Source organism: Peromyscus maniculatus, chromosome 13 (genome assembly GCF_049852395.1).
Source record: "Peromyscus maniculatus bairdii isolate BWxNUB_F1_BW_parent chromosome 13, HU_Pman_BW_mat_3.1, whole genome shotgun sequence".
Lineage (NCBI taxonomy): Eukaryota > Metazoa > Chordata > Mammalia > Rodentia > Cricetidae > Peromyscus > Peromyscus maniculatus.
The window spans coordinates 66,786,884-66,812,316 of NC_134864.1; the positions used below are offsets into that span (position 1 = coordinate 66,786,884).

Consider the following 25,433-nt stretch of genomic DNA (forward strand, 5'->3'; position numbering starts at 1 on the left):
ACTGAATTGTCCTCAAATATTTTTAAATCCACTTACTCTCACCTATTTTTAGAGTCAGTGTCAGGCTGTTGAGACACCACACTGGTGGCATCGAGCAGGCCTGAAGTCTGGGTTTTCAGAACTGAGTCCAGACACGTGGCTTTAGTGAATGTATGAAACTGACATCCCATGTCAGCTGACATAACCAGTAGAGAGATCGAATGCAAGACATTCCTTTAAATTTCATTGCATCCAAATCTTGAGTGAGCTGATCTTAAAGACAGTTTTACACAACGACAGCCCCCACTTTCATCTGGGTACACTGTGGCAATACTCACTGCAGCTCCAGGAAGGCCTGGCCGTCCTCGCTCACCAGGAGCACCTCTGGGACCCTGCAGGCAAAATGGAGAGTATGATCTTACTGTGGACCTGACGTGTGTGAGAACAGATGGAAAAGAGAAAGGCAATGGAGCCGGATGGCTAAACTAATACTGAAAATCATGTGAAAGGAAACATAGTTACCATGGGGCCAGGAGCTCCGTTGTCTCCAGGAAGACCATTTTCACCCTAGAAGGTAAGACAAAATGTTACTATTTTGTATAACAAACACTTTGATAATACAAATACTGTATCATAGGAAATACTAAGGAAAATATATTCTTAGTAATATTAAATTGCTGTAAGCATTTAATTTTAATTACCAGAAATTTAAATTTCTGAACTTTAAGTATACAACAACTATACAGATTCATTAGTCGCACTGGGATGCACAAACATTTCTATGCAGATTCTTTGTTATTGGCTGTCATTGGAGCTTTAAGGGGTACCCTAAACAATCAATAATATGAAAAGAGCAGTTGATGAACAAAGCTAGGTCCCATAAATTGAATCTAACATAGCTTGAGACTAAATGAGTTTACCCACGAACACAGTGTGCTGCAACTCACCTTCAATCCAGGGGCACCCGTTTCACCCTTTTCTCCGTTCCGTCCATCAAAGCCCTAGAAATGTTTAAAAACAGAAAAATTATTAAAATTTGCTCACAATTCAGAATGAAAGTTTTACACTGAATTTTCATTACTGGCTTTTATTAAATATGACTATCTGCAATGATAATTTAAATAATATAAAGTATTTTATGCATTAAATATTGGCATAGTTTTTATAGAAGAAAAAAATTTCAATTTAGTTTGATTAGAAAGTTGCCTTCAGTGTAGAAGAGTAAAACTTAGTTTGATGGATCTTGTTCTTATTAGATTAATACATTTTTGACTTGGTTGATTTTATCTAACGTTTAGTTAAAAATAAAGATACTTTGTCCTTTTATAAATTATATCTACTAAGCCCATGAATATAATGTTAGGGTTAGGATTATGCTTAGGGTCACTTACTCTGTGTCCTTTCATACCAGGGAATCCAGGCATGCCACTTGGGCCTTTGATACCCTAAAAGTAACGAATGGGGAAAATGCTAATTAACATTCAAATAGAATCAAAATCCAGTGGTAAAATACATTTTACTTCAACATTTATTTCAATTTGATTATGCATTTTTGAACTGAAAATACTTATGACTAAAGAGTTGATCAAATGGAGAAGACTTACTGGAGGTCCAGGCAGTCCACGTTCTCCAGGTCGTCCAGGTCTGCCTGACTCTCCCTAGGCAGAGAAATAAAAAATGCATAAAGGCTTACGTGGGAGCAAATGTGGTGCAACTCAGGAGCAATCTGGTTGGGCTAAACATATAGCTGCGAGCTCAGACTGCTCCTGCTTATGTATTCATTTGAGACACAATCTCCATAGGCAGCCCTGGCTGATGCTGTGCTCCTGATCCTCCTGAGCCCACCTCTAGAGTGCTGGAATTACAGGTGAGAGCCAACTGCTCTGAGTGACATTGGTTTTCTCAACAGAAGGACTGTGGGAGGCTCTTCCTACCTTGACATAAACCTATGAAGTACTAGTACAGATGTCTCTCATCCTTGAAATATTAAAATTTTTCCCAAGTCAATGAAAAGAATTTACCATTGGAAATTAATTGAGGAAAAGGGAGAATATTTAATATTTATAGATTTATGTTCATAAAGTGATGATATTAATATAGTGATTATATGTTACAGAATGTAAGGGGGAAATCTTGTTACTTCTGGAATGAAAATGAAGCATATCTGAGAGTTCTATCACCTTAGAATTTATAATGTCTAACTTTGCAAATACAGCACAGAGATTAGTGTGTGGATACAATGCTAACACCCTGAAAAGTGAAAACAACTATCTTGTCTCACGGTGATTGAGAGACATGAGCGTTACAAGATTTCTAATGGAGATCTCAGCAAGAGAACATGACTCTCCATGAAATGACCCTGGAAGCAATAAGAAGTCCTGATCAGTGCTAGCCATCACCCTTAAGAAGGGGAATTTAGAAGGTAGGAAATTCAGTATAAAATGCTATGAGAATCCTAACAACCACCAATATAACAGAAGATGTTTGTTAGGGTACAATTTATGTATTTCAAGACATAGTTTCTCTGTGTAACAGCCCTGGCTGTTCTGAAACCCATTATAGACCTGGCTGGCCTGGAACTCACAGAGATCCGCCTGCCTCTGCCTCCTGAGTTCTGGGATTAAAGGTGTGCTACTACCACCCAGTTTCAAAATTCTTTTGAATAAAGGTTTTTAAGGTTTACTAAGATTTTTCTATAGTGGCATGAGGTACAGATGGATTATCTATCATTCAAGTTGAGTTTTGCTGTATTCCTATCCAACCTATGAACACTTACATCCTTTCCAGCAGGACCAGAAGGACCAATAGCACCAGGAGGTCCTGGAGGGCCCTGAAATGAGAAAATTGAAACAGATAAGTTCAGAATTTTCTGTTACATTTTGTCTTTGTATGTTAAGTGCCTTCTGGAAGGAAATCTATCTCTGAGACATCCTTCTGTCCTTCTCACCATGAAAATTACACCAAATTAATAATATACCTTCATTATATTTTATTTTTACTGTTGATTAAAATTTAGTGAAATTTTTAAATATCATATATCTATATCATATTAAAATGTCTATGACAATTTTACGTTTTAAAACACTGACAATACAAAAATATAATACGTTCTCAATATTTTGAAATATTGTATTAAGATAACATTCATTTTAATTTCTGCATATTTGTATGCTATATGATTCTGGAGGACTCTAATCTTTATCTCCACTATATGTAGATGCATATAAACCTATAAGCACAGTGATAGAATAGACACATGCAGATGATTTTTGTTAACTCTGGGAAGTGGACGATTTTGATGGCTAACCAGTTAGGAAACTCTAAAATCTTTGGATTTACCTCAAACACCACAAAAATGCTAAGTTATTATGTATAAGTTCAAGCATATATGCAATCTACACTTTAGATGAAGCCATGAATGACTTAGGGATTGATAGATTTCATGTGGGAAGTGAATTGTCAATGTGTTCAGTAATCCTTAAGGGTTACTTACAGCAGGACCAGCTTGACCAGGTTCACCGGGGGGACCTTGGTATCCTGGAGAACCCTAAAGTAGAATAATATTGTAAATATATTTTGTACCTTATATAATATTTCCATTATTACATAATAATTACATTATTATATTATGTAATATGTTTATGTAAATACAGTAACAACAGCTTCATATGAGTAATTTATATCTTGAGGATAGTGAGAAGTCATGATTAGTGAATGTAGTCAGGAATCTCATTACAGTTTATAAAGATTTAAAGCATCTTTTCCGGATCAGATAAAGTTAACATATTCCATTGGATTTGTTTCATTGAAGTTGGCACTGAATGATTCTTAACTCAAAGGAATATTGTGTACAAAAGAAACGTATTTTAACTTTATCAAGGTTTTAATTGATAATAGTTGTTAGGAAGTAAAGTAAATATAAAGTTGTAACATTTAAAAATAATGCTTATTGTTGTAACTGCTTTATTTAGCTGGAATTGTGCATGCTAAAATGGATGAATTATATCCATATCTATATTAACTTGATTCATATATTCATGAAGATGGAAACACCATTAGAAATTATACTTACAGGGGAGCCAGGATGTCCAGAAGAACCAGGGGGACCTGGAGGGCCTGGGGGACCCTAGAATGTAAATTTGAATAATAAGCACAAAGTACATAAACATGAAGTGCATTACACAGAGTGACATCTTTTCAGACATGATGCCAACATGTTTTAAAACATATACAACTAAATCCTGTTATCTGGTAACAAGTCTGGGCATGCTTATTTCTATGAAATTTCCAATAAAGATTTTTGCATGAAAACCTTACTCCAGATGAAATTAGATAGTCAAGCTAGATTATTAATCAGTATTAAAAATATTATCCTCGGGGCTGGAGAGATGGCTCAGTGGTTAAGAGCATTGGCTGCTCTTCCAGAGGACCTGAGTTCAATTCCTAGCACCCACATGGTGGCTCACAACCATCTGTAATAGGATCTGATGCCCTCTTCTGGCCTCAGGCATATATGCAGAGCACTCATAAATAAATTATAAATAAGTAAAATTTTAAAAAAATATTAACCTCAACCCTTAAGAAAGTGAATTCAGAGGGAAGAAAGTCAGTAGAAAATGTCCTGATAAGCTTTATAATGTTTCATGGATACCACTCTGGATTGTAAACAATTTCTTGTTTTTTGTTCTAAGCATTGTGTGGAAAATATCTTGACACTATAGATCTTGTGATGCAATTTTCTTAAGTAAACATGTCAGTCAGCTCCAAACCTCATGACTGTATTGATATGTCACAGTCATTTTGATGTGAAGACTTAAGTGTAAACATTATGTATGGGCCATTCACAGCTTAAAGCAAATTGATATAATCATTCAGAAATGCAGACTAAACTAGAAAACCAGTAGTATAGTATTTCTAAATTCTGACAACAGATTTTTAAGTTAATTTTAGATTATCTCTCTGGAATGTCAATAAATGGTAGTTTTATTCAGTTTTGTGTATCTTATTAAAGAAGGATTTATAACATGAGTGTAGTAACAACCAATGTTTACAAAAATTATTGATTTTCCATGTGACTTTCAAAGATTAAAAAATATCAAAAACTTAGAAAATTATAAACATCTATTTTTCCAATTTCATCTACACCACTTACAATACTCTTTAGCAGATCTTTTGGATGTACTGATAAAACTTTTTAAACTTTAGAAGCCACAAATGTATTGGCATATTGTATTTATTTACACTGATACTTCTGTTACTTGCAGTAAATTATGAACTTCAATATTATTCCTCTTCCTGAGAGGTATTCCAAAGCAAGAGTCATCAACATTTATCATATTATTATACATCCAAGTCCAGCTTTGAATGATTTTTGCTGTTTTCTGTTATTAAAACTCCAGGCCATTTACATTCGGAAAGTTCTTCACAGTCAAGGTGAATAGGCATTGTTTAAGATAGATGAACATAAAAGATCAATGATTTCTAAAAATGTTCATGCTTGATTTAAAACTTGAAGAAAATATGGAATGTGATATTGAACACTCATGACTTAAACTCTCATTTAGAATGAAAAATTTAACTGAAAAATTCAGTGAACTAAAACATGAAAAGAAGATACTGAGCAACTTGAATGGGAAAGTGAAAAGTAGAAACAAGCCTTAGCAAAAGTACATTCAATTAGACAGTCTATGAGGAGAGTATGTACCAAAGTATGATGGTGGGAGAGCCCCTATGCAGGCTGGCATCAGGAAGTAACAATATTGGTATGGCATAAAATGCCACAAGAAGGAAACAAGCTAATATAGAAAGTCATGACAAGATTGCTGTTTTCTTTTCCAGCTTTGGTAGTCAATGAGCCCTTTTGTACAATTCCATTAAAATGTTGTATTTCTAGAAGAATATCACTCAAGAGTTAAGAAACAAAGATTGGGTGATACTTAAAAATGCTCGGAAACATTTGTACGTACAGCTGGCCCAGGATAGCCACCAATTCCTCCTCCTCCTACTCCAGACTTGACATCATATGAGTCATACTGGGGAGAATAATTCTGTAGCAAAACAGACCAAATACACAGATCAGATCATATTCATACAAAGGTCACAGTTCTTTTCCAAAGCACTTAGAATGAGTGCAACATGTACTGTTCCCTGGTAGATTTCTGATTACCAGATGTGTTTATCCTGCTTATTGTCTTTTTATGACTTGCAATATTCTCCTCACTATAGAAATATTTGCTTGTGTAATGTATAAAGATTGAACTCACTGTATTTAATGAAAACTTCCCCCTTCAATTTGACCTCCAATGCTACACAATAGTTGTAGCATTACACACAGAGTAATTGAACATTTGAGGACAAAGGAACGTTGAAATTTTATATTCCAAGTCTCTAATCTCCAACTAAACATGGGATAGTAAAATTAATTTTCCAAGAGGCCAGTAAAATTTAATTTTATAGATATAATCAACTAAATATCTATACATATACATGGTTTCTGATTTCATATAATAAAAGCTGAACCCCTCCCAAATAAGCATTGAGCCATTGTAAACAAGGAAAAGTATCAGAAAGTCTCAGAGCTTGTTTTGAGTTCTAGGTCTAGATAGGTTCTCTTTGATTTCCAGGATGCTCATTGCTGATGAATTGTTTTAGAAAAACACTTTCATAAATCACAAGTGTTTGTCTGGGTAGTTTTCTAAGCTTGCTTAAATCCATACAAATGAACTTTGTAGTGTTTATATTTTTGATTATTTGTTTTATGTGTAGACTGATTGGTAGCCCTGACTTAGAAGGAGAAAAGTGTGCGTTGAAAGCTGAATTCTGTTCAGCAGCCATGGAAGCACAGGCAACTCTATTTATCTGAAGTTGAGAAGCCATTTTTGGAGCTATTAACTGCCTAGTGCCCAGGCCTCCAAGGGCATTGTCATTGGTATTAGGAGAGGAATTAGGGAATGATCTGTAATTACAGCACTTTCCAAATTTTGTATGTTAACTATTTTAGGAGCTGATAGTTAATTTATCAAACACAGTGAGCATATCATATACTTGCTAAGAAGTTGGGACATTTTAGAAAGATATAGCAGCAATCATATTAGCATGGTGACAGTGGGATACTTTTAAAGCTCTTAGCATATAAAAGCACTAAACAAGGGTCTGTTAGATATATAAAACCAGAGGACAAAAGTTGCTGTTGTGAGATGTAATGCAGACCAAATAAAGACAAATTAAGCCCCTTATGTCCAGGAGGTTTTAATTCTTTAACTTCTTACCTGACCACCAGTTGGACATGATTCACAGATTCCAGGAGAGCCAGGAGGTCCAGGGAGACCTGGTTGTCCTGGAAGGCCAGGGTCACCATTTCTCCCAGGAATGCCAGGAGGACCCTAAACAAAATAAGGCAAAAATAAATAAAAATAGTAAAATATGGGTGATTTATAATCATTATTAGGAATTTACATCCATGTTATATGAATTAATTATCAATACAATGATGTTTGTCCTTGGGGATAAGTGTATTTCAAACTAAGTCTTACAAAAAATTGAAGTTTAATATTTTCCTTTGTATCTTGACCTACATTTTGTGTTTCAAATTGACAAAGGGATGAAGACTTGCAAAGTTTGGGAAAACTAAATCTTTACACGCACAGCTATAGATTTTAAATTTCACTTTGGCATAGCTTTCAACTATGTAGGACATAAGAAAATTCAGAATGATGTAAGTTTAGTGAATATGAAAATAATATGACAAGGAAAACCAGCCTTTCCTAGAAATGTCATTAGCATTAACTCCGTGGCAAGATGTTACTCACCGGATCTCCCTTGGGGCCTTGAGGTCCATGACCATCAGGAAGGGAAGGAGCCTATGGAAGTATAAACAATATGGAGATTAGTATATGTAAACTATGGCACTATTCTTAACTATTTCTTAATTCTGATCACACCCAATCCCCTGCTTTTGATTAGAAGTGACATCATTCACTTGTAAAGGTGGCATGCCTGCTTAGCAGACATGGCTTGCAATTCCTCCCAGGCCTCTTAGTTGTAGATGCTATCCATGTGTTTAAATATAAATCTTTAGGATGTAGTCTTTGAGAGCGTATATATCCCATAGACTCACGGATGTGGAAGGCTGTGGGCATATTGCACAACATTCTCCAAATGGAATCTCTGGGTTGGGGCAGTCAGGTGGATCATCGTCACATATTATGTCATCGCAGAGGACAGATCCGGAATCACAGACACATATTTGGCATGGTTCTGGCTTCCAAACATCCCTAGACTCATAGGACTGACCAAGGTGGTTGCATCCCAATTCATCTGCAGGAAGATAAATGAGAATATATAGCATTTTCTTGTTTTGACAAAATGTAGTTGAGGAGGGGTCAGGTTATGTAGTCATGACTATTTATAGAGTAGAGTCAAAATGAAGAAAGTTTGAAACAAATAATTTCTTCCTTTCATTAAAAACAATATTTGCCCTATATAATTTCTATGTACCAAGGTACTACTTACTAAAATAAAATCTCACACCACAATTTTCCATAAAATCAATTGTTTTAACTTCATTTGTATTAAAAACTCAGCATCAGTAGATATAACACAAACATTCAAACACTTGTGTATTAATCATGCAACTGAAAATAAGCATTTTTACCCAATTGCTAGCCTTTGCTTTAATGGCAGATGGGGGCATGCAACTAAAAGGATGATTTTTGTTACTAACTCTGGAACCTTCTGGATTCTATTAACCTAGCTGAGAAATTTAGGGGAAAACTGAGCTAATCTTGGCAGCATAAAACCTTCCAGATTGTCCCGAGAAAACTAAAGAAGCTGATTGTGTGTTGAATGTCACTGCTAGCTCTGTTGAGCATTAGTGGGTCAACATTATATGACATAATGTAATATATATCATACCTGGTCACAAAGAGTTTTCCAGATGTCTAAAATAAAGTGAAACATTAAAGAAAATATTGGGAATGGATAAGTAGAAATAATAGGGAAAATATGAATCATGGCCATGTGTATTTGTGGCTTACTATGGCAAAAAAAAATAGCTTCAACCAAAATTTTAGAGTTGGCTCTTAATTATATGTAAGAAATTGAAATTTCAGCAGCCATTCACAGTGAATCAACTTTGAACATGCCAAATCAAACCTGGTCTCAATTCTTGAAGTGTTAACTATGTAGTATGGTCAAATCCAGTTTGAAAATTACTATGATAGTTTGCCAATAATGAATGAATAAATAAAAGTTTTTAAACATCTGCAATTTTAAATATAAACAATGTCTTGTTGAGTTCCTTCATATTTTTCAGACAGTGAAACTTTTATCTTCTTATATCCCTGACTATAAATTTCTGTTTCCCTATCTTCACATTTAGATACATTGAATCATCTCAAACTTTACCATTAAGAGAAATTTCAGAATATCCAGTCCCTACAGACTACAGAGCTCCTTCCACTTCTCATCTACATATGTGTGCCAACACAACTTTAATCATCTTATGAAATAGCTTGAGCTTCTTGTATGAGTCAAGTTAAGACCCATTCTTGTCTTAATAATTTACCAATGTAACAGCTAATAAAAGACAAAATGACAGTTCCACTGAAATTTTCAATAGAGAACAAAGGTTATATGGTCAAAAAAATCTGTTTTACTTAGCAAAATGGTCTCAGATCCTCCTGTGTCTACAGCAGATGTGTAAGGACAGGAGAGATGCTGAAATTTGGTATTCAGAAAAAGCTGAATACCAAACTGCTCACCCTAGTGTAAATGATTCAGGGTTGTGAGGATGGTGCTGTTTTCTTAATATGAATCATTTTACAACTTCTCTCAATTAGACTGACAAGAAATTCTTATTTGGTTAGCTCCAACTTAGGATAGTCTCACTGAACATGTGGATGTCAAACTTCCTGACCTCGACCCTTTGAAAACACTGGTAGATTGTGCTAATTATCAGCAACTTACCTTGAATCAGAAATAGCTTTCCACATTTAATACAGCATTCAGGTTATTAAAAGGAGCTATTTGGATACCCAGTTAAACATAAATTAATATAGCAGTTAAAGCTATATTTAAGAACCTCATATTTTAAAAGACTTCACATGTTCTTAAATGCCTTGGAGCTAACATAAAGCTTTTCTTCCCTTCATGCATTCTCCCATGTGTATACCCCATTGAGGGTATTCTCACATCAGAAGAAATATAATGTTTATTATTTGTTCTGAACACTGCCAAGTAGACAAGCATGACTTGACTCATTAAAATTGTAAATTAGCATGTTAAAACTAGGGTTACATAACAGAAAACTTATTTGACTTCTTATTTCCAAATTTGATTACAAATATTAGTTTTTTAAGTACAGAGACTTCAATATAATGGTCAATGTTTTAGTACATATTTTTTAATATTTTCCTTTATTTTAATTAATATATAAAGTAATAAAATTCTACACTTTATGGGGTTCCATGTAACAGATTGACACATCTATACATATAGTATCTTTAATCCAGATTAAACATATTTATTTCTTCAAAACTTTGTAATTTATGGTAAAAGCTTTCAAAATACTTATACCTAACTTTAAAAATGTATCATTACATTTTTATTGCTAATAGTTGCCCTACTGTGCAATAACATAACAGAACTTCTTGGTGTTAGTTCCCATTGGCACCCCTTCTGCACAGCCTGTGGTTCTCCTCCTGGTCCCCACCTCTAGAAACCACCACTTTGTTCTTAATGTGATACCAACTTTTGGGATGATGTCTTTCTTTTAATCTTATCATAACGTTTAAAGTGATATAGCACATGTTCTTTTGCTTTAGAAAGTTATGTTGTTCTGCATAAAAGAAGAAATTTGGAATGCCTGAAAAATAAGAAATAATGGATCTAATTTGTTGCCATAATTTATTTTACATCCATTTGAAACAAAGTTGAATTTCTTGAAAAATCAGACCCTGAAAAGTTATAAGTAGATCTTGTAGCAGAAAACAGTACTTTCCACTCTATTTCTCTTAGTCATCTTTGCTCTAAAAAGGAGCATTGCACAGTTTCTTCTGACTTCTTATTTCATGCATTATCACCTACTGTTAGCAATATAATCTAAGAAAGCAGAACACCTTCAATACGCATCTCATGACCCTGACTTTAGTATCAAACCTCGGAAGTCATTGTAAAGCAGAGGGCATTTCCTAGAATGCTTTAGCCTTTGCAGCATTTAAATTTATTTATTTAATATTTATATATTATTTATATTTATAATATAATCTGCCAAATCATGAAAATATTTAAAATATTTAACTTATTCTATAGCAACATTAGTTTTATACTTTGAGAATGTAGATTTTCATGTAGTCTTCCATTTCACTACATGGATAAGTAGTTTCTTCCAAAGTGTAATGGTAGTTGACGGTGTTTGGCACAACTGTTGCGAGACCAAACCTGTGCTCTTGACACTGTTCTTGAGCAGTTGACATCTTTTCGCTTTCTTTTGAATCATGGTCTCCATCTGAAACCCAGGCCAGTCTTGAAATCACAGTCCTTGGTCTGCATTTCCAGACTGCTGGGAGTGCAGGTACAAGTGTGTGTCACTGCAGTTGACTTCTGGGAATGCAGGTTAAGGTATGCGTCACTGTAGCCAACTGCTGGGTATGCAGGTGCAGGTGTACATCACTGCAGCTGACTACTGGGAATACAGGTGAAGGTATACGTCACTGCAGCCAACTGCTTGGAATGCATGTGCAGGTATGCATCACCGCACCTGACTGCTGGGAATGCAGGTGCAGGTGTGCATCATTGTATCTGACTGCTGGAAATTCAAGTGTATATCACTATATTGATTTTATGGCTTCCTTCCTGCTTGTGAAGGACCTATCAGCTGAATCAACCTTCATTGCAAGTGAAGAACCTGAGACAAACTAAGTTATCCCCCAGATTAAGTAGTTTAAGAAAAGCAGATTTGAATCTAGGATGCTTTTCTGAAGGCTGATACTCTTAACTGCTTCATTACATTTCCTTTCAGCCTTCAAGGATAGGATGAGATAAAGGCGACCAATTCCTGTCCCATAAGGTTTGCAAATTCTGTGCCCTCAGGAGTATGAAGGCAGACTTTTTAAGGAATAACGGTGGTCTGCAAAATGTCTTTTCTCTCTAATCTTAAAATGGAAAGATACATCTGGAGTTGAGTCCTAATGTTTATTTCTCTTGACCTTATGAAAAAGGTTTGTATTTCCAGGGCCACCCTGATGGCATCCAGACCACCAGCAAGATGAACGGGTGATTCGAAAGCCAGGCATGAAGACAGGCACACATAAGGTTCTGCTTCAGGTGCATAGGTGTGTTTATGGTGACTAACGCACTAATATTCAGAAAATATAGTTACTACATGAATCGAATTCATTAACTTCTAACTTGATCACAAGTCTCCTTTGAGTGATACTAGGAATTTATAAGTTCTATGCACCACCATAGAATGTTTCTGTGAGAAATGTAGTCTGTCTGCCTCTACAATAACAAACAGATGAAAAATGTCTGACAAATGTGTTACTGGAAAAGTCATCTCTCAATGCTAAGTTTCAAAGCTAATTTAACTGTTAATAGTTTTTGGATTAGTTGTGTTCTAACCTCACTTCTTTGGGATGGTTTTAGTATTCCTCCCATTTGAACTTTCCCTTTTGTTCATTGAGATTACATTTTAAATGGCAGTGCTTGACTTCAACCATGGAAAAAGCAAGGCTTTGATTAGATAATCTGAAAGGAATCCACTAGGGCTGTGTTTTTGTTAGGCACAGACAGAACTGCTCGTGGTTAATGTAACTCTCAAAACTGCAGCTAACAAATGAGGGCTGTACAGAGAGCTAACTCAGAGTTTCCACTGCCTTCCTGACAGGCAAAGTTTCCTCTTTAAAAAATACTGGGTTAAAAAAAATACAATGTGACTTCTTTTCTAAGCTGTAAAATAATAACACCAAGCTTTCCCCCTAAGAAACAGAATGAAACATTTTATAAGAATCAATTCACCCACATTCCCAGAAAGTTACAGTGGACCTTACAAGTGTCCCCCAGGTCCAGCAAAGGCAAGCTTATCTTTCATCTTCCCGGCTCTCACTCTCAAGCAGTCCATTTTAATGGCTTCAAGGTGGAGTTATCACTTATGTCACAAAGTAAAAGAACTGCATAGGCACCCTGCACCACAGAGTACCATCCTCCGTGGACACTACAGAGCTTCGGTAGGTGGCAGTCTTTTCTGAGTTACCACCCCAGGCCTGGCCTGGGCCTCTAGCTGTGAAACAGGCCTTTCCGAAGAGCTGGCTTTCTTTTAATATCTATTACAGTGCTGGATAAATCCTTTTAAAATGAAACCTATGGGCAAGACACCAACACAAGAGTCTGCATTCATTATTGGACCTTTGCTCTCCTTTCTCCCAGCGTGGTTTCAGAAAATTGGCTGGATTCTGCAATGCTCAGGCAGTCCATGCTAGATCTAACAGGGATATGGGTCGGGTCACTTACAGGCCTTTCACTCCTCAGGCTGAGCACTGTGGAGGTACCAAGGAAATGCAAGGGGTCACAAATAGAAACAACAAAAGTGTGTATCAATAGTACTTTATTTACTGGCAATATACATTTTCACAGAAGGGATGATAATTTCTAGTTAAGTCATTAGCTTCTGAGCCTTTTGCTTAATAAACCAGATTAATCTGTTAAAAGCTGAGTACTAAATAGAAAAAAAAGGACTACCTTTAAAAAAAACTTTTATAAATATATTTTCTAGAACAGTATAGAATTTGGAATCTCTCTTTTATTGACAAATATTTACAAAAATAAGAAAATACAGATACTCAAGTTTATGGTTTTTGTTTTCAAATCACATAACATTTCTTCAAATTTCTGTTCTAGTATTAACCCTGTCCTTTCCTGTTTCTAACCTATACTAACACACTGTCAGTTACATGATGGACATTGAGATATGTACATAATTTACAATGTTCTAACAATGTATTTTCACTTGTTAAAACTATGGTTATTTCTAATGATTTTATGAAACATTTTATTCCATTGGTTCAGTATGTTTAATAATTGGGACAACAAAAACCAGAGAAAATTTAAATGCTAATATTAGTTATAACTTGCCTTTTAAATATAAAGGGAAACATACTTCATTCTCCAAGTCCATTTATAGTTTTGAAATCCCAAATCAGTTAATGGCTCCCAGTTAATTTTTGTGAAATTATCAGCATAGCAAAATGTTGAAGGTTAAACATTAGATGACATTTAATTACAATAGTTTATGTCCCTGCTCTAACAAAGCAATATTATTAACATCTATCTATGGACTTATAGTCAACAAAATGCTAGTGTTCATCTAGGATGATATCAGTCCATGAGTATGAAAAATATATTTAAAAAGTCATACTATGAATTTGGATACACCTATACTTTTTCTCTGGCCATACTGGAGATTGAAACTAGGACCACATACGTGCTGGATGAGCTCTCAATCCCTGACCTGCCCTCCCAGCCTTCTTTAAATTTGTTATTTGGAGACACTTTCACTGTGGTTCCCAGGCTGACCTTGAACTCAGTCTGTAGCCTAGGCAGACTTTGGGTCTGTATTCCCTCTACCCTAAACCTCCCAAGTGGCTGGGATTACAGGTCTGTGCCACCATACCTAGCAGGAAAATGTCTATAACTTCAACACTAATTTTTAAAATGTCTTACAATATCATTACCAGTTTGTTTGTGAGTATGTCTGGCAACATTTCATCATCAACATTTCTTAAACTTATGAAAGCAGTCTTTAATTTTTAGAATTCATACACACATATATGCACATATATATGTATATAGAGAGAATGAAATTTACACACTTGTACACACACACACACACACACACACACACACACACACACACACACACACACACCTAACTCTAAAATGCCAATCCTGTGGTGCAGCAGTCATGTTGGCACTGGTTATGTAAATGGTGTTCCTGTCTGTCAGCCACTAGGTGGCATGTTTTAGCACTTAAAAATCTGGCATACTTAGAAACCACAGGAAATATAAAACAGACCACACTTTTCCATAGCTGGAATAAAATGCATGAATAAAGTAAGACTTGCACAGATTTGTAAAGAGACCAAAACTCCTTTTGGAGACATGTGTTATACTCCTGAAAACTCCCATGAGTGGATTACAAGTTAGTGTCCTGCAGCTCTGTACTACTTCTGGGGTTTCTAGAGAACATAGGAGATACCCCATTAGGGTTCTGTGAATGTTCCTAGTGTGCTGAATAGCCCTCATCTACTGTAACCTCCCCAAAGTTAACCATCCAGCAGGATTTCCACTAAAAACCTGTAAGGAATGTGTAATACATGCTCTTAAATCCCTTTCATTGTTCTTTGAGTTTTAATGATCACAGCATAAGGGTAGAAGCGAGTGAGCTTACTAAGATGTTAAGATGGTGATGTTGGATTGGGAAGAAACATACCCATTGTGCCTGTACTATTTCTCATGTTCTTATAACTGCTAGGCAACTACAAATACTGTGTCGATATTTTGAATTTAAGTCCCAGAGGTGCATAGTCTTTTTAAAAAAATAGAATTCTGCAGTTCATCTCCCAGAAATCCAAAGATCTTTTTTGGGATGCTGGGAAGTTAACGTTCCTTTGAACTCTGTCTTTTGGTTTTCTAGGGAAGGCATGGGGATTGTTGCATCTTCCAGGAGAGCAGGATGGGGAGACAAAGCGAAGACCGAAAGGTAAAGGAGAATTGAGCATCCAAAGGGAAGAAAACAAGAGGTGGGAAGGGGAGAGAGTGAAAACAGATGGAGGCAGAAGGGGGCGCCCTAGGCGCAGGAGGGTGTGGTAGGAGAGGAGAAGGATCAGGAAGTTGGGAGGGGAGCTGGACAAGCCTAGGGTGGGGGTGGGGTGATGAGTGAAGAAGGAATACTGGGAGGGGAGTTCCTTAGGAGCCAAAAGGGGTGGGGAGATAAGGAAGGAGAAGGCAGGGGCTGAGGAGCGGGTTAAGGAAGGAGAAAACTAAGGAACAAGAAATCTGGGTGTTCCTCTTCTGCTGTAGCCATGGACTGAATACACATAAATGTCACTGGGTACCCCCTGCCCTGTGCACCTACTCTTGAATATGTAATGTGTGAAGATAGCAAACATATTGATATTTCAAACAGTGGAAAAGCTAATACTCAGGAAATATTTGCCGAAACTAAAGGTTTAAATACAAACACATTTGATAATGTGTGGAAAAAAAAAAAAAACTAACATAGTTAAGATTCACATCACTTTGAGGAAAGTGTGCACTCCAACTTTTTATGATGCTGAGGAACACATGCATTTGTAAACATATTTAAGTAAATAATGAGGCAATTAGTTTTAATGTGTGGCACAAGAGAGTAAAGATCATTATATTTGCTTACCTTAATATATTAAGTAAGTTTTTTTGAACAAAGCTAGTATCTTTATCTTTTTTTAGAAAAGCGAAAATACTCCTTTTAAAACACTTTCTCTCCAGTAGTGGAAATTCAGCTAAGCAGAACATGTAGAACATAAAACAACCTTGGGCAAAACTCTGAGGAAGTATGGATTAATCGACTACGCACGTTCTTAGAATGCAATAAAAACAGAAACAATGACATGTTTTCAGCGGGCTGGGCTCCTTTCAGGAATGTCCATAGATAGTCCAGTGTTACCATTTACAGAAATATATAAAGGGATTCTGTTGATCTTCTAGTATCTTCTTCTGCATTATTTTATTGGGAAAACAAGGCTAACTATCCCATCCTTACAAAGAGAACAGCGTACAAAGGAGAACATGAAATTATTACAGGAGACCAATAAATTCCAGATGGCTTGGGAGCATTCCAAGATGTTCACAATACAGGAGGGGATGTTTTAAAGCCATTTTATAAAAAAGTGAACATGAAAACCGATTAATTTAAGAACATTTTTTATCTTAAACAACTAGAGAATTTTCAAATACACACATGCACCATCCTTTTATAAACAGATATAGAAAGCAAAATTACGGTTAAAGAAGCACTCCACAGTCTAGGCCAGGCAGGAAATTCTTAGGAGGCTAATTTTTCCTCTATGTGACTCTTTGTAAGAAGTTAAGATAAAATTAACCCAGAAAGCCTGTTGAAATCTGTACCTACTTACCTACATTGGTCTGCTGTGCCCAAATAAAAGTGGGATGAAACAGAGCGAGAAGAAGCCAGGTCCCACTTTGCACAAAGCTCATCATGTCTAAATATCAGACATGAGACTCTTTGTGCAAGAGGAAGAAAGAAAAAGCAGCTCAAAGTAGCACCATCAGTTGCTCCCTGCCCTTCAGCACCGGGCCCGTCATAAAACTCAGCCGCTGAGATTCCTCTGCTTTGGCCTTAAATAGGAAAAAGGTTGGCTTCCCTCACTTTCCAGCCCCTTTCTGAAATATGAGAGCAGCTCCCATCCCCTCCGCAGTAAAAGCAATGATTAATATTTCTTTTTCCCTTATAGAGGACACAACCCACGGAGTTAGAAAACAGCACATCTGGAGTTTGTGTACATCAGCCTATGTATATGTTTATAACATGTATTAGTCTTAAATACATATTTGCTTGACAGGAACACACAGGAATGTGCTTTTCGATCATCTATAACAATTGTTTGTGCATTTTTTTTTTTTTTTGAATCTCCCTCTGAAACAGTAAAAACGGCTTGAATTTGAAAAAGTGTTTGATTCCCATTGTTGGGCATGGTGATTTTGTGAACTTTATCTTCCTAGAAGACTTTGACGTTGGGGTTTTGCCAGAATCCACCCTAACTCAATCTAAACAGGGAACTGTAAGAGACTTACTGAAGAAAACCTCTGTCTGCTCTTACGCTCACTCACCCACTCTGTACTCTGGATGTTAGACTTCACGCAATTGCCACAAAACTGTTTTTGAGCCATGTTTGAGCAGATCTTAGGAGATTCTTATCTGTGACTGTTTCCCTTTCTCACAAATTCCTTTAGCAAACTTGTTTCCCTGTAAGATTTCCAGTTTACATGTCCTGTTGGGAAGCCAGAACAGACTTTACTAAAGAAGAATTGAAACTTTTTCTGTCTTGTCTTTGTAAGAAACCACAAGAGAAAAAGTTCAGTGCATGGGATAGAAGAAATTTCAATTTCATCCCACTAATATAAAGATTACTATGAATCCATCTAGATTCAGTCTTTCTGTGTTTCTGTTCCAAGTCCTCAGCAGCAGGGCTTTTCTATGTCTACCTGAGGATTAAACACCACTATACCTCTGCAGGAAAAATGTATTTGTTAACCTTGTTATGATGTGGTTAATGACCAATTAATATCTTGATACCTAACCTTCAGTCAGTTATTCCTTCATTTATCTTTAAAATCTATAGTGGTCATTTCAAGGTCAGCCTCCAAATCCAAGTCACATCCGTTTATTTCTTTAGTCTTAACTTCACGGAAGTGAGCCCTTTCTGTGCATGCACCCTTGAAATTCTTCTCCTCTTACACCATTTCATAAAAGTCATTTTTGTTCAAGACGTTTTCCTCCTTAGGGAAACCGTCTCACTTAACACTCTATCATTTTATTTTTCCTAATATATCATACTAATTTTTAGATTGTGTTTTATACTCATCCATGTTATAAGCATGGACAATGCTATGCCTGCTTTTTTATATCCCTGCTCAGAGGGAGGCCAGACTAAGATGTCCAAGGGGAAAAGTGATGTCATTTGGTGACAGGAAACTAGAAATAGGACAAGACTCGCCTCTGGTGCATCTTCTGGTTTCATATTGGAGAATGGCTGCTGGAAGAGTCAGAGAAAGTAACTGTTGAGAACCGCTGTGCTGCTGGGTGATCGGGAAGAACTGGGGGAAAACAGTCACGTGGGTCTTTCTGTCATTCAGTCTCCATCCTTTTCTTAAGTGTATTCTTCTGTTCAAACCAACTCAGAAACACGAGTTTTTCTCATGGAATCTTCGGCATGTCAATAAAACAGCAGTACAAACACACACAAGAACATTTCTCATTATTTAAAATGGTGACTAAACATTGAGATGTATTGAAATATTTCAGCAGAATTATTTTTCTGTGTGAAAAATTAGTAATGGTACTTTTAAAATCTTGTATGCCCCATTTTCATGCATGTTATGCATAATGTCTATAACATTTGTTTGTCTTAAAATTTCTAAAGTGGCCTTATATGCATAAGAAAGTTCCTGATCGGCACACTCACTACAGAGATATGGCTGGTATTTTGCTGATGGAGGGACTGTTCTATTTTAAGTTCTTAGGAGAGACCTGGAGAATGCCTCCTGGTTGTCTGGTTTATCATTCTTTTTTACTTTTAGTGTGTGTAGAAGTCCTGTAGGACGAGTCTTTGTTCTTCGTCCTAGATCTTCTGTCTCCTCAGTTCGAGGAGGAGACAGTATTTCTTGGTGGAGTGTCCAGATGGGTGTGGGTGTGAACTGTTGTTACAGTGGGTGAAACGCATGCCCTGGGAAACTGTATCATGCAAGCCCAGCACTGTGGTCACCTATACAAATTTTTTTCTATACCTTTGTAATTTAACTGATATTAACAGGACACATTAAAAAGGCCAGTTTGCTCTCCTCACTGCCTCTGGAAACGTGACAACAACACAAATTCCTGTACTAGCTAGAGCAGTGCTTAACCGGCTCTGGACAAGAATGGCTGGAAAGATGAGGCAGAGCAAGGGTGTGGCTGATTATCTACCAAGAATTCAGATCTTCCAAAGTCAGTGGAAAGCTGAGCTGGGGGAGATGCACAGACCCAGCTGTGATGAGCTCTGCAAGCCAGAGAACATTAGCAGTGCTCTCCACAAGGGACTGAAACAAGGAAATCGATTGTCTCTTCCTCAAACACCAAGTCTCCTCTCCCTTCTGCCCTGCCTCTCTTCCTCCACCCCATTTTTTCTCTTTCCCTCTGCCCATCACTCTGTTTTCTCCTTCCTTCCCCCTACTTTGTCTAAAGTTTTATTTGTGACATTTTTAAAGGAGGAAAATACTTTACTCAGACATTTGTTTTTGTAAGGCAAACTGCCATACGATATTTGCATCGTATACATACTATATTTACATAACTTCTATCCAGCATTCTCTCCTCAAATGCCTCCTGTGTCCCACCATTTCCTTTCAACTTCATGGCCCTGTCTCCTTTAATTATTTATTTTTATAGTCAGTATATTTTGAATCACTGTAAGGTTCTTGAAAATGTATCTGTGATGTTCTTCACAAAATATACTGACTCTTCAGCAGAATGGCAGGAATGAAAGGGTAATTTTCGACACAGCTGTGAAGTTTATTGTAAGCCTTTGTTATTCCTAAGGAGATGGACCTGTCTACTCAGTGTTCATGGGTGGTACTATCTTTGGAGAATTTAAAAAGAATTTGAATAATAATACATGCATACTAAGTCTAGACTTATTCTTTAAAAAGGCCATATTATAACTGGAAGACTTGCATATACCTCATCATAAAATTTCTAAGATTAAACAATGGTTTGAGGAGATGTCGAATCATTAATTGTGGACATGACCATCAAAAGTTTGGTGGCTATGATCTACCCTGGGGTACAGTGTATTGTCCTTCTGTTTTGTATCTTTACAACTATATTAGTAGTCACTTCTTCATGACTTCCACTTTTGCACAAGCCTTGTATTTTCTTGACTTTTGTCCAAATACCTTGGAAATACTAAGTAACTCCAGGGTGATCTATTGTTTAAATACTTACTATGATACCTGAGGTTCTGAATATCTTGCTTTGTGTTTTATGATGAAATTTATCCCATGTTTGAAAAGAAAGTTCAAATTGGTTGTGTGACTCAAGTTACTCCCTGGAATTGGAATTAACTACCACACTTTCCAGTTTTCACAATGTTTTCCACTTGAATTAGTCACTGATTGTGGCAACTATATTTTTATGCAATGTAGGAGTTGTGTGAATACATATTTGGCACATAATTTTGTGTTTTCTCTTTCAGGACATTAAAACAGATGGAGAGAAAGGAATAAAGTCAGAGTTGGTGGCCAGATTTGTTTAAGAGATCACTACTTGGATTTCTAATTTTATCTTATCACTAATGTTTGAGTAAATGTTAGAAATGTATTTAAGTAAATTTCATTTTAGTTTTATTTCTGTGAGTGTGTGAAAGTATGCGTGTGTGTGTGTGTGTGTATGTATGTGTGAGAGTGTGTGTGTGTGTGTGTGTGTGTGTGTGTGTGTGTGTGTGTGTGTATGTTGCAGTTTACATACACAGGTAAAAGGAGAACTTGTAGGACTAGTTTCTCTCCTAAATCTCATATGTGTTCTAGGGCTAGAACTCAGGTCATCAGGCTTGGCAGAAAGTACCTTTATTCACCAAGCCAACTCACCAACTCTTAAGTAAATTTTAAGTGAATTGAACACATAATAATTTACACTTAACTTTAGAAAACAGTCTTGGGAGATGTGAAAGAATGTATGTATCTTTATATGTGTGTAGGTTTTGTTGTTCTGATTTGTTTTTAATTTTGAACACATGGTTATTGTGTTTTGAATAAAGACATCACTCACTGGCCATCATAGTTACTCATAGGCAAGTAAAAACAGCACCCATAAGGTTAATGTTGTATACTACACTGGCATTTAGATTTCCAATAAATCAATTTTATATGACTCCTAAGAGAAATTTTCCCACCATGGGTATATTTTTGAAGAAGACTGAAGAATGGGTAAGGTTCTGATGTAAATTCTTACTTTTCTATGATTTTGAGAGCTTTGTGCATGAATACTGTATCTACTTTCACCTCCCCCGGCTCCTTTGTCTGTTGTAAGACTGACAAAGGCTGAGAAACAACATTGTGTAAGATTTCAGGGGCTCCCTGCTCGGGTTTCGGTAACTCAGTCATTCTAAGGAGGGAAGCTCCGCTCTGAAAATCCCACTAGACTCTCTATCAAATGCAATTTGTCATCTGAGTCATACTTAGGAATTTTCAACAGTATCCAACACATCTGCAATAGTTCTTCAAATGCAGCCAATTATGTCTGGAGATAAACAGAAAGCCAAATCACCATCTTCTGAAAGAAGTGTGAGGCAGGCCACAAACTAACTGAATTTCAGTATTTGAAATGGGAAATGGGTTTAGTAATGTATCAATTACATATGTGTGTAGTTGTGCAAATGTGCACTATCTACAGAGTACTGTGTATGTGTACACACCTACACACATATGCGAGTGGTTGTTAAATTAAGCTTAAAGAGTGTACATTTAGATATTCTATTCATATATGAATTGATGTCAACATTAGATTCTTGGGGATAGAGACAGATCAAGTTGGAAATTTTGTTCTCGGGATCCCAGTGTGACCACCTAGAGTCTCATTTTCATGTGGCAACACCCATCCTGGTAGTTTTGCTTCAAATTTATACTTGTATTTTTTAATGTATATATTTATTCTGTATATATATTTGAGATTTTATGTTCCATTCCCCTTGAAAAGTCATGATCGTGAGAAGGTAGAGTCTAGTATATATATAGATCATGATAAATGTAGGAAATGAATTGAGGTAGTAGGGTGTTAAATACAAGTGTTGGTACATAAGTATTTCTTAAACATTTATAAGATCAAGATAATGAACAGTCTCTACCATCACCTCTCCTTTTTGAAAGATATTGTATATATTTCTTGAAGTGACTGAGTCAAATATTCAGTGGAAAAAAAAAAACTCATGTGAAAGTCCCAAATAAAATGTGTGCCATTTTGTATTTTACTTTTGAGATAATACATTTTCATCATTTCTCCTTCCCTTTCCTCCTTCTAAAACCTCCCATATCATATCATATACCACCTCATTCAAATTCATGGTTTCTTTTTTAATTAATTTTTGCTACATTCCCCCTTATCTGTCTCTCTGTCTCTCCTCTGTCTCTGTCTCTCTGTCTCTCTGTCTCTCTCTCTCTGTGTATGTGTGTGTGTGTGAGTGTGTGTGTGTGTGTGTGTGTGTGTGTGTGTGTGTGTGTGTGTGTGTATTCCTGATATAATCTGCTCAGTCTGCATGCTACTTTAACGTCTTTTTTTCGGGATGACCATCTGGTGTTGGATAACCAATCGGTGGCTCTTCCCTGGAAAAGACCGTTTCTCCCACTCTCAGCAGTCCTTAATTGTCTGTAGCTCTTTGTGTGGGTTGTGGCCTCGTGATCTTTCCCCCAACCACTTTGGCATGTCTGTTGGTATCATTCTTGTTCAGTTTAGGTAGTCATATTAGTGAGACTTCATGGGTGTAGCCTCTGACATTCTTAGGAGACACAATTTCACAGGAAACTCCCTGTTCCTCTGGCTCTTACAGAATCTCCAGCCTTTCTGCAATGTTTTCTGAGGCATACGTAGGGCTGTGTTTTATATCTGTATCCAATGGGTTGAGGCTCCACACCTGTGCATTTTGATTGGTTGTGATTTTCTGTCGTGTTCTCCTTCTACTGCAGAAAGAAGTATCCTTGGTGAAGGGTGAGAAGTACACTTATCTGTGGGTATAAGGACAAACGTGTAGAGTGCAGTTAGTGACTATTATTAGTTAAAATAGCATTTGTAGATTCTCCTCCAAGATGCATGACTTCACTAATCCTGGGTAGCTGGTTATGTTTCCAGTACCTGGAATGATTTTCCTCTTGCTGATGGGTCTTAAGTCCAATTAGAGAGCTGTTGATTACTACCAAAATATGCCTGCCACCCCTTTAGTACACTTAGGGTCATCATGCCACACTGGTCTTTGTTATGGTTAATCAACATGATAGCTGGGTAGGACTGTGGATAGTTTCCCTCCTTTGGAAGTTTACATGGCATCTTCTGGAATTGAGCAAACTCAGGCACTCATGTCAGCTCTAGCTCAGGGGCCTTCAGGCCATTTGTCGGAAATTCATAGTATCTTCATTGAAGGGGATTTACCTTCCACATCCTGAGGGAAAACCACCAGGCAATAGAAATAGCCAGTGTGTTTTGGGATCCTATTGAACAACGCTGACCAATAACTCAGAAGAGGGCTTCTCATATCTGGTGTTGGGGTTTTGTAGTGGTAGAAATGGTTACTGGAGGTAATCCGTGGCTCCTGGAGGGAGCATAGTCAGCACAGAGGAGAAATTCATTTAAACTGTGTACACATATTTTTATACAGACTTACCTGTACTGTAGTTTATTTTAAGCACATAGTTAATAATGTGGTTGCTCGTGACTTTTTCTTACGTCCATACTATTGTTTTACCATCATCCTTTTTTATTTGCCTCCCTCCCTTTCTTTAATTAGTAGTGTGCCATTTCCCCCAAATCAGAAAAGAGAGTGACATGTTCTCTCTCACATGAGACTCCTAGATCCCAATCTTCACATGTGATTATATAATTTGGAATACCTGCAGAACACAGGGGCCACTCACTGGAGTGGATGGTGAGGAACAATAGCGAGCAGAATAGCAGTGTGCACATGATCTGATCACGGAAATGGGAGTCTTAATAGTTCAATGTGATAATCTTGGAAGATTATACTGAATAGCTGGATATTATTTTATTCTCTCATCTCCAGCTAGCCTCTCCATTTCTTACTACATCCACAATAAGATGTTAAATGCTCTTACACACCGCCTAGTATACCATCTTTATGGATTCAGCACTGTCTTCAATAAGTCTAATGGCCACCTTTCAACCATACCTCATCCACCCCGAGTGGTTCCTGTGCCTTTGCTATTGCCACTCTGTCAACTCATCTTCAAAACCTGATTTTCCTGGTTGAAATCATTCTCCTCCTTTTTAGTCACCTTTACCATAGCTCCTACTTGTTCTTAATTTACAGATTTTCTTTTTTAAAAAATCTCCTTTCTAAGGCCTAAAGCTACTGTAGTTCAAGGTTAGCCCTTAACAACCTTTGCTATATGTTCTATGGCCTTTTACATAGATGATAAACACATACTAACTGGTGGGCCAAAGACTGCAGTCATTAATCCAGAACAATTTTGCAATTAATGCATTGTTTTTGTGCTCTTTCTTTAGAGTTCTTAAATTTTTTCAGTAAGTTAATTATTTTCAGAACTCTGAAAAAGTGTGCTCACTCTTTCCAGCATAGGAGGTCTTTGGATTTATAATGGATTTTTAAAAAAACTTCCAGATGTTATCAATTTATTTCCAAAACAGAAAAAAATATATAAGGCTTGTTCTCAAACAAATTGAAAGCTGTCAAACTTGTGTTCACAAATATCACAAATAAAGGACCACTTAAAAGACATGGTTTAAAAAATGAAAATAACACAGGTAATTTACCCACATATCACAAAGTTATGTTAACTTCAAAGTTAATTACATATTAAACACAAAATGTGTCTATTTTAAAATCTATTTTGAGAGAACAGTTAAATGAGGGATACAAAAGAATACTGTGAGAATACAGTGATCCAATGATAAGTTT

The 25,433-nt window shown here is 36.6% G+C and overlaps 1 protein-coding gene across 1 annotated transcript in view; it reads right to left on the minus strand.

Annotated features, from left to right (window-relative positions):
• The window catches only part of Col3a1 (collagen type III alpha 1 chain), a 93,432-nt gene that overhangs the window by 18,903 nt on the left and 49,096 nt on the right, over positions 1-25,433 (minus strand). Inside the window, exons 5-18 of the mRNA XM_006974839.3 lie at positions 23,418-23,508; positions 17,151-18,961; positions 8,096-8,295; positions 7,788-7,838; positions 7,248-7,361; positions 5,946-6,026; positions 4,052-4,105; positions 3,473-3,526; positions 2,756-2,809; positions 1,584-1,637; positions 1,371-1,424; positions 927-980; positions 502-546; positions 318-371 (exon numbers count right to left, since the gene is read on the minus strand). Of these exons, the coding sequence (XP_006974901.1) occupies positions 318-371; positions 502-546; positions 927-980; positions 1,371-1,424; positions 1,584-1,637; positions 2,756-2,809; positions 3,473-3,526; positions 4,052-4,105; positions 5,946-6,026; positions 7,248-7,361; positions 7,788-7,838; positions 8,096-8,295; positions 17,151-17,235 (954 nt within the window). The 5' untranslated portion in view covers positions 17,236-18,961; positions 23,418-23,508. The remainder of the gene's footprint in view (positions 1-317; positions 372-501; positions 547-926; positions 981-1,370; positions 1,425-1,583; positions 1,638-2,755; positions 2,810-3,472; positions 3,527-4,051; positions 4,106-5,945; positions 6,027-7,247; positions 7,362-7,787; positions 7,839-8,095; positions 8,296-17,150; positions 18,962-23,417; positions 23,509-25,433) is intronic.